Source organism: Ctenopharyngodon idella, chromosome 10, assembly GCF_019924925.1.
Source record: "Ctenopharyngodon idella isolate HZGC_01 chromosome 10, HZGC01, whole genome shotgun sequence".
NCBI classification, from domain to species: domain Eukaryota; kingdom Metazoa; phylum Chordata; class Actinopteri; order Cypriniformes; family Xenocyprididae; genus Ctenopharyngodon; species Ctenopharyngodon idella.
Window position 1 is genome coordinate 49,144,619 of NC_067229.1, and position 8,984 is coordinate 49,153,602.

General features: G+C 35.3%; 1 protein-coding gene across 1 annotated transcript in view; it reads left to right on the plus strand.

Annotated features, from left to right (window-relative positions):
- The window catches only part of pdlim5b (PDZ and LIM domain 5b), a 73,542-nt gene extending 65,036 nt beyond the window's left edge, over positions 1-8,506 (plus strand). The window contains 6 exon segments of the mRNA XM_051911081.1: positions 837-894; positions 896-1,027; positions 4,606-4,786; positions 5,428-5,548; positions 5,771-5,886; positions 7,374-8,506. Coding sequence (XP_051767041.1) covers positions 837-894; positions 896-1,027; positions 4,606-4,786; positions 5,428-5,548; positions 5,771-5,886; positions 7,374-7,463 — 698 coding nt within the window. The 3' untranslated portion in view covers positions 7,464-8,506.
- Positions 8,507-8,984: the final 478 nt, after the last annotated feature.

The following is an 8,984-nucleotide window of genomic DNA, read 5'->3' on the forward strand; positions in this document are numbered from 1 at the left end:
AAGTCAGTCTTTTGAGCTGCTAAACACTGTTTTTGTGAAGAACACTCAGTATTCACCTCACAATCTGAGTTCCCACAGACCCGTTTGACGAACGGATGTATTGAAACGTCAGAAGCGTTTCCTCAGCTGACAGGAAGTGCTCATCTTATCTCACTCCAGTCTCAGGATGTGACGATTCGCAGGAGGAATCAGTGATGACTCATCCCGTGACCTTTGACCTGCTGCTCCTCAATGACCAAATTCTGTTGGACAATCACATACTTTCCAGCTTATATTTTCCTTCATTTGATTCGATTTCCACATATCAAATATATCATATTTCATCTTCATTTGCACGGATCCATCGGCTCGTTTTCCCTCCGTTACACGGAAATCAAGGGGGCACATGCTCCGTGACCTGCGCGGCTTTGATTCCAGCACCGTCTGAATGAGCCGCTCTGTGCCGCCCACCGTGCCTCACTGACCTCTGACCCCTCAGAGAAGGGGAGGCTTGTCCTTCCACTCCCAGGGATGGCCGCTTATTTTGCCAGGTGTCTCCTCCAGTTCTGGGAATGTTGGTTTTTTTTTTTTCCCGGCCTGAGTAAATCGATCCATTGTTTTGCAGCGGCGCGGTGTGGATGTCCCGTCCGCAGATGGTCCGACGGACCCTTCAGAAGAGATAGAGTTCATATATCTTAACTAGAAGTTTCCATCACCTTCGGTCACGCTACATGGCCGCGCACAATCCCGGCCGATCTCATTACCAGTTTTGTCTTCCGTAACACAGACGCTGCTGTGGGTGAAGTTCAGCGAGGGGTCGCGCAGATTCAAATCTCTTTCTCTTTCTCTTTGATTAGGGCTTCCCAAAGCAGGTGCACCTGCGCCGCAGACGGGACGGGTCAGCAACAGCGTTCCGAAAGGGGGGACCCAATCGCCCCGCGCCTCAAGCTCACCCCAGCGACCAGGACGATTCGCTGGTGCAGAGAGCCGAGCACATCCCGGCGGGAACTCGGACGCCCATGTGCGCTCACTGCAACATGGTCATCAGGTCAGACGCTCGTGCACTTCTCCATCAACACACTGAATGTGTCATTTAACCCTGACATTCACAGATGCAGCAGTTGTAAATAATGGTGCAAATACCAGTAAACTGACTAGTGCAAACCTCAGTTAATCATGTTGCATGATTTATGAATATATTCTCCTCCCATAAATACTGCGTCTGAAAGGGAAACTCCTACAAATGCTTCTGTAATGAGGTCAGCTGCAAAAATAACCATCCACGCCTTTTCAGCGCTAGTTATTAGTAAATCCTGACAGTAGTGTTTTAATGTCAAAGATCTGGCCATAAATATCTGTAACCTCTCAATTTTATATATATATTCAAATAAATAAATATCATTTATAATATTTTAAAGTATATAAAAAATGTATATATTAAAAAATATATATATATATATATATATATATATATATATATATATATATATATATATATATATATATATAATTTTTTTTATTATTTATTGTAATTTCCTTCCAAATAGGGCATAAATACAAATAAAAAACATATAAAATATAAAAAAATATATAAAAATGAAATGAAATAAAAAATCTTTGTCACAGTCCACTAACTCCAAATGATTTGGCCTGTAACGTCTCCAAAAAAAAAAAAAAAAAAGTGTATAATATTTTAAAAAGTATTAAATGATATATTAAAAAAAGAAAAGAAAAGAAAAAAAAAAAGAATATATATATATATATATATTTATTTATTTTTTTTTAAATAAAGGAAAGGATTATTTATTGTAATTTATTGTCAACAAAACTTTATGTAACACAATCCTAAAAGCAGCTCCAAATAAAGGTAATGATGTAAATCATGTGATGTGAAAACGTCATCTGAATGTTGCAGAAATGGACTTTCTGATATTATTCATATTATTCACACAATAGATTGTTCATTTAATCACAGGTAAATAATATCAATAATATCTAAATAATATTCAGACTCCGGGTTCATTTTAGCGGGATCTTTACAGTTTAAAATGATCAAGAATAAATTAGTTCGAGTATTAATTTTCTATTATTTTATTTATTTATTTTCTTAATGTGACTTAAATGTAAACTAGCATTCAAAAGTTTGGGGTCGGTAAGATGATCTGCTCATCAAGGCTGAATTTATTTAATCAAAAATACAGTAAAAATAGTGAAATATTTTTACAATTTAAATCAGCTGTTTTCTATGTGAATATATAGTAAAGTGTAATTTATTCCTGTGATCAAAGCTGAATTTTCAGCATCATTACTCCAGTCTTCAGTGTCACATGATCCTTCAGAAATCATTCTAATATGATGAACAAGAAACATTTATGATTATTATCAGTGTTAAAAACAGTTCATATTTTTGTGGAAACTGTGATACACTTTATTTTTCAAGATTCTTTGACGAATAGAAAGTTCAAAAGAACAGAATTTATTTGTAACATTATACGTCTTTACTGACACTTTTAATGCGTCCTTGTGTTACATTTATTACAAATTTTGTACCCTTGAAAGAGTCCCAAGAAAGCATGTTTTGATGAGATCAGATGTTACAGGTCCTGGTGTGAAGCAGCTGAGAGTTGAAGGTAATGTCGGTGAGGTTTAATTTGCAGATAAAGAAGCGTCTGATAGATGTGTCGTGACAGTGAGGCGGTCACCGGTCAGGAGCTCAGACTCCTTCAGCTCGTCCCCAGAGACGAGAGAGCGAGTGAGCGCCGGTATCCGTTACGCCGCCGCGGCCCGCGCACAGACTCTCAGACTCCTGCCGAAAGCGCCCGTGACATCCAAGCTTAAAGTCTCCGTTTTCTGCATTTGATATCGCCGGTGTCTGTTGTTTTCCCTTCCAGCTAATCATCCGATTTGTAACCCGCATCCCCGCTGCTGTCCTCACGTTACCCGAACAGATCCCTTCACATCAGACCGACACATCCACTCTCTCAGAACGGCTGTTTTCACAGTGTCAGGACAGACAGAGCTCTGATGTCACGCCAAATCAAACATGCAATATCTCACTCAAAAATCATTGAAAATCTGTTATTTGTTTCATGAGGAATAAAAACATTCTGGTAACACTTTACGGTAAGGTCACATATGATAACGCATTAACTAACAATGAGCAATACATTTGTTAATCTGAGTTAACATTAGTTAATAAAAATACAGCTGTTCTTTGGTAGTTCATTAAATACAACTCTTGATATTAATAATATATTAAATGGACAAATTAACATTAACTAAGATTAATAAATGCTGTAGAAATATTGTTCATTCTTAGTTCATGTTAACTAATGAACCTTATTGTAAAGTGTTGCCTTTTTTTTTTTTAAGGTGGATGCGGCATTATTGTACTCAATGAGATTCTATAATAGTTCTTATTAATATTTTGAATGAGTATTTATTTTTATATTTTCAATTTTAATTTTAAAGTTTTAGTAGTTTTGTAGTGTGTTTGTCATTTTTTTTTTAAATGCCTATATAGTTTTTTTTAATTATATATTTTTATATATATATTTGCTTTCAGATTATTTTAGTGTGTTTTTTATTATATATATATATATATATATATATATATATATTATGTGTGTGTGTGGTGTGTATATATATATATATATATATATATATATATATATATATATATATATATATATATATATAATAAAAAACACACTAAAATAATCTGAAAGCAAATATATATATAAAAATATATAATATACACATGTACTTATATACTATATATACTGCTTTACACTAAAATTATCTGAAAATAGAAATAAAAATTTATAAAACTATATATTTAAAAAAAAATCTAAAACTGACAAAACACTACAAAACTACTAAAACTTTAAAATTAAAATTGAAAAAAAAAATGATATAATATAAATAAAATGAAATGAAAATATGAAATGTAGCTGAAATAAGTTTGTATTTTTTTTTTTTTTAATTTTATTTTAAATTTTTATTTTATTTATTTTTTATTATATTTTCAAGTTTAATTTTAAAGTTTTAATAGTTTTGTAGTGTTTTTGTCACTTTTGGATTTTTTTTTAAAAAGGTTTTTATAAATGTTTATTTCTGTTTTCAGATTTTATTTATTTATATATATTTATTATATATATATATATATATATATATATATATATATATATATATGTGTCAACATTTGAAGTGGATCAAAAAAGTTCATCAAAGTTGTCCTAAGAAGAAGGTTTTAGGACAACTTTGAAAGGTTTTGATCCATTTCAAATGTTGACTACTATATATATATATATATATATATATATATATATATATATATATATATATAGTACTTATATACTATATTTACTGCTTGTGGCAGTATTTATATGTATATAAATAACATTCATTAGTGTAGTATTAAGTTAAAATAAATGAAAATGAGAAATGTAGCTGAAATAATTTTATGTATTTTATTTTATTTTTTTATTTCATATTATATTGTATTATTTTATATATATAAACCCTGTATGATTGTCAGCTAAGGAAGGTGTAGTGAATGAAGCGCAGCAGTGGAGCGTTATCTGTTGTGTTTATTGTTAAATAATCGTCTGTGGTGTTTTGCAGGGGTCCGTTCCTGGTGGCCATGGGCAAATCGTGGCACAAGGAGGAGTTCAACTGTTCGCACTGCCACAGCACACTGGCAGACGTGGGTTTCGTGGAGGAGCGCGGCTCCGTGTACTGTGAGCGCTGCTACGAGCAGTTTCTGGCCCCGACCTGCTTCCGCTGCCAGCAGAAGGTTCTGGGGGTGAGTGACATTCACTTCAGGAACAGTTTATATTCCCAACTAGATTCTTAAAAGTGCAGTGTTTGTGAATGATTCCTCAAACTGTGTCTTGTTGGGCAGAAATTAAACTATAACATTAATGAAGATATCTCTGAATATATGAATGTCATTGTCCCCTTAAATAGTTTCAGTGTAGTTTTGTTTGTTAGTAGCTGGTGGATCATGAGTGACGCTCGAGTGTCGTCCACATCTCCTCTCCTCGCTCTCTCCATTGACCTCCGTGATTCTTTCCCGTTAAAGCCTCATTCCTTCATCATTCCCAGCCTCCCCTCCTCTGCTCTCTCTGAGAGTGTGGGACTGTGGGAACGAGCTTTAATCGGGATCATAAGGTCTGGTAAAGCTGGCACTGGCCGCTCAGATGTGTGACAATTAGCACCGGCTGTGTCGCCTTCGCTTTAGTCGGCTTCAGAAAGCCACGGACCGAGCTGGAGGAGCCGATCGGGCGGAAGGGCTTAATGAGCGCCTCTCCATCCGGGATGCTTTCTGTGCCGAGAGAAAACATTTAATGCCTCTGATTTACAGAAACTTGTGTGAACGTCATTACATCAGATCTGAGAGTTCAGGCTGTGCTCTTTTAATCTGCCGTTTTCATCTGCTAACAGGAAGTCATCAACGCCCTGAAGCAGACCTGGCATGTGTACTGCTTCCTGTGCGCCTCCTGCCAGCAGCCAATCCGCAACAACACCTTCCACCTGGAGGACGGACAGCCGTACTGCGAGACGGGTGAGCCATTACCCATAAACCCCACCCACATGAAACGAACGCTGTAATTGGTCATCATAACCCCCCGTTAAACACTCACTGATCTTTACAGGTTGTAAGAGAACCGGGTGGGAGAGCATTGTGTTATTTTGGGGAACTTTAAGCATTAAATCATATTTTTTACTCCTCTACATTTCAACAGCAGCAGTGTGATTGATTCTGGGCTGTTTCTGATTGATTTAGATTACTACACCCTCTTCGGCACTGGCTGTCACGGATGTGACTTTCCCATCGAAGCGGGCGACAAGTTCCTGGAGGCGCTGGGATTCACCTGGCACGACACCTGCTTCGTGTGTGCAGTACGTGAAACACACAGTCTCTGTTTGAGAAATATAAACATCTAAAGGGTGTTTGATACACAGCGACAGAGTGACTGGATGTACAGTATTTACTTCTGCAAAAATGCATTTAGCAGATGATTTCATCTGAAGTGACATCTGATCAGCTCAAGCATTTCTTCACTGCAGAACTGATGTTCGTCCTCAGTGTTTCTGTCCTGTTTTCCAGTACAAACATATCTAAATATCTAAATTGAGATACATTTACTGGAGAAGCAAAATGAATTGAGTTTGTGCTTAAAACAAGATCACATAATTATGGAAGCTTGTTTCCACTACTCAATAAAAAATAAAAAGGGTAATTCTGACTTTATATCTCACAATTCTGACTTTATTTCTCGCAATTCTGACTTTATTTCTCGCAATTCTGACTTTATTTCTCGCAATTCTGACTTTATATCTCGCAATTCTGACTTTATTTCTCGCAATTCTGACTTTATATCTCGCAATTCTGACTTTATATCTCGCAATTCTGACTTTATTTCTCGCAATTCTGACTTTATATCTCGCAATTCTGACTTTATTTCTCGCAATTCTGACTTTATTTCTCGCAATTCTGACTTTATTTCTCGCAATTCTGACTTTATATCTCGCAATTCTGACTTTATATCTCGCAATTCTGACTTTATTTCTCGCAATTCTGACTTTATATCACGCAATTCTGACTTTATTTCTCGCAATTCTGACTTTATATCACGCAATTCTGACTTTATTTCTCGCAATTCTAATTTTTTTTGCAATTCTGACTTTTATATCTTGCAATTCTGACTTTATATCTTGCAATTCTGACTTTATTTCTCGCAATTCTGACTTTATATCACGCAATTCTGACTATTTCTCGCAATTCTGACTTTATTTCTTGCAATTCAAATTTTTTTTTTGCAATTCTGACTTTATTTCTCGCAATTCTAATTTTTTTTTTGCAATTCTGACTTTATTTCTCGCAATTCTAATTTTTTTTTTGCAATTCTGACTTTATTTCTTGCAATTCAGAATTGTGAGATAAAAAGTCGCAATTACCTTTTTTATTTTTTATTTCGTGGCAGAAACAAGCGTTCATAAATATCTGCCAGTGGAGTTAGACAAATAAACTGAATTCAAAAGGAAAAAAGTTTATTTTTCTGACCTCACTGGCAGATGTTTGTTCTCACTTCATTTTGATACATTTTTCATTAAACAAGACTCAATATCTTCAGTCATTTTGCTTCTCCAGTAAATGTATCTTGATTTAATAGATATTTGTACTGGAAATCAAGACAGAAATACTGAGGAAGAACATGTTTTTTTTTTAATTCCCTGGGACTCGAACCCATGGCCGTAGCGTTGCAGGTGCTGTGCTCTGCAGTTTGAGCTACAAGAAAGCAATAATGTGATGTCTCTTACTGCATTGATTGTATTTTAAAATGAAAATGTTGTTCTTCTCTCTCTCTCTCTCTCTTGTCCTGTAGGTGTGCAGCACGAGTCTAGAGGGTCAGACCTTCTTCTCCAAGAAAGACAAGCCCTTATGCAAGAAACACGCTCACACGGTCCAGTTCTGAGCGCTCGTGCTGTACGACGGCCTGAAATCAAAGCCGAACGCCTTGCTGGTCATATCTTACATATGCGAGATTTATTTTAGTATGTGAATGTTTTTGCTAAGAGATATATTGTTTTTGATTTTCCTCAAAAAAGCATCAGAAAGACGCACATTTACATCAGAGTTTATAGTTTTATAAATGAATCACACTGCGAAAAAATTCCAGCACAAATATAAATTAGATTTTTCTGAAAACAATATAAAAATGTTTAGATATTTGTACTGAATAAGAAAATCATGTTTTTTGCAGTGCAGATGTTTTTGGAGACCATCATAAAGCTTGAGATCAGATACTGTGTTAATTTGCAGTATTTCACTTTCTCTTAATAAGGTTCTTTAACGTTCAGTGTTGCATTGTGGGTGTTTTTGTCTGTCTCTTGAGTGACTATCATGTGCTGCAGTGTTTTATTGAGAAATTTCAGCCGTTATTTTCAACATTACAGAAGTTCCACACGTATTTAAAGAGCTTATTTTCCCACATTCTCACATGAAATCACTGGTGGATTGTAGGATCAGTGGAGGAGTGTTACGGTGCGTTCGGATTCTCGTCTCCTGCGTCCCGCTGCAGTTTGACCGGCCGCTCCACACAGAGCTCTATTTATGCAGGTATATTTATTGAGGCAGGAGGGACGATGATTTCTGGGGCTTTCCAGGGGCTTTGCACATATTTTACGGCACAGACAGCGTCAGTGCTTTCAGAACGGTGATATTTAATGTTTTATGTGTTATTTCTGTGCTCCGTCTATCTGTGTAAGGTTTGTGGGATATCTGATCGTCTAAGTGCCTTAATGGGCTCCGATTAAATCTTTATTTGTGCTCAAATGATGACTAATATACAGAAACATATTTCATTTTTCTTATTTCTGTTTTATTATGTTTAGCTCTTGTTTTTAAGCTAATATGGGTTGATGGTTCATGTGCGTCTTTATTCTCTTTTTTTGATGTAGTTTCCTGTAATGCATTACTATGAGATGGGATGAATAATAAAACACTGTTCTAATCAAAGTCTCATCGTGTGATTGAAAGACTTTCTTTATTCCACACGGATCAAATCTATTAAAAACATTTCTGTTAATTGAGATAAAGTTCTTCAACTAATATTTATCATTTAACTAAATGAAACTTAGATATGTTGCCTTGACAAGTTTCATTTGAAGCACTAAAATTATTAACTGGAAATAAATAAAAACTGAAATAAAAATAAATGAAAACTACTAAATAGCAATATTTTTTAAAAAATGAATAAAATTACAAAAAATTAAACTAAAGTTAACACAACTAAAAACATGAAAATAAAAGCTATTTTAAAATATTAAATAACACTGCTTTAAAACACACAGACATAACTAATAAATGCCTTAATGATGAGTGTCGTTTGCGGGTCACCTGAGACCGATCCTATGGTTTCCCAGATCCCAAACCATCACACCACCACAACCACACGTCCTGTGCTCCCGTTTCATATGAGGGCAGATTATTTTCA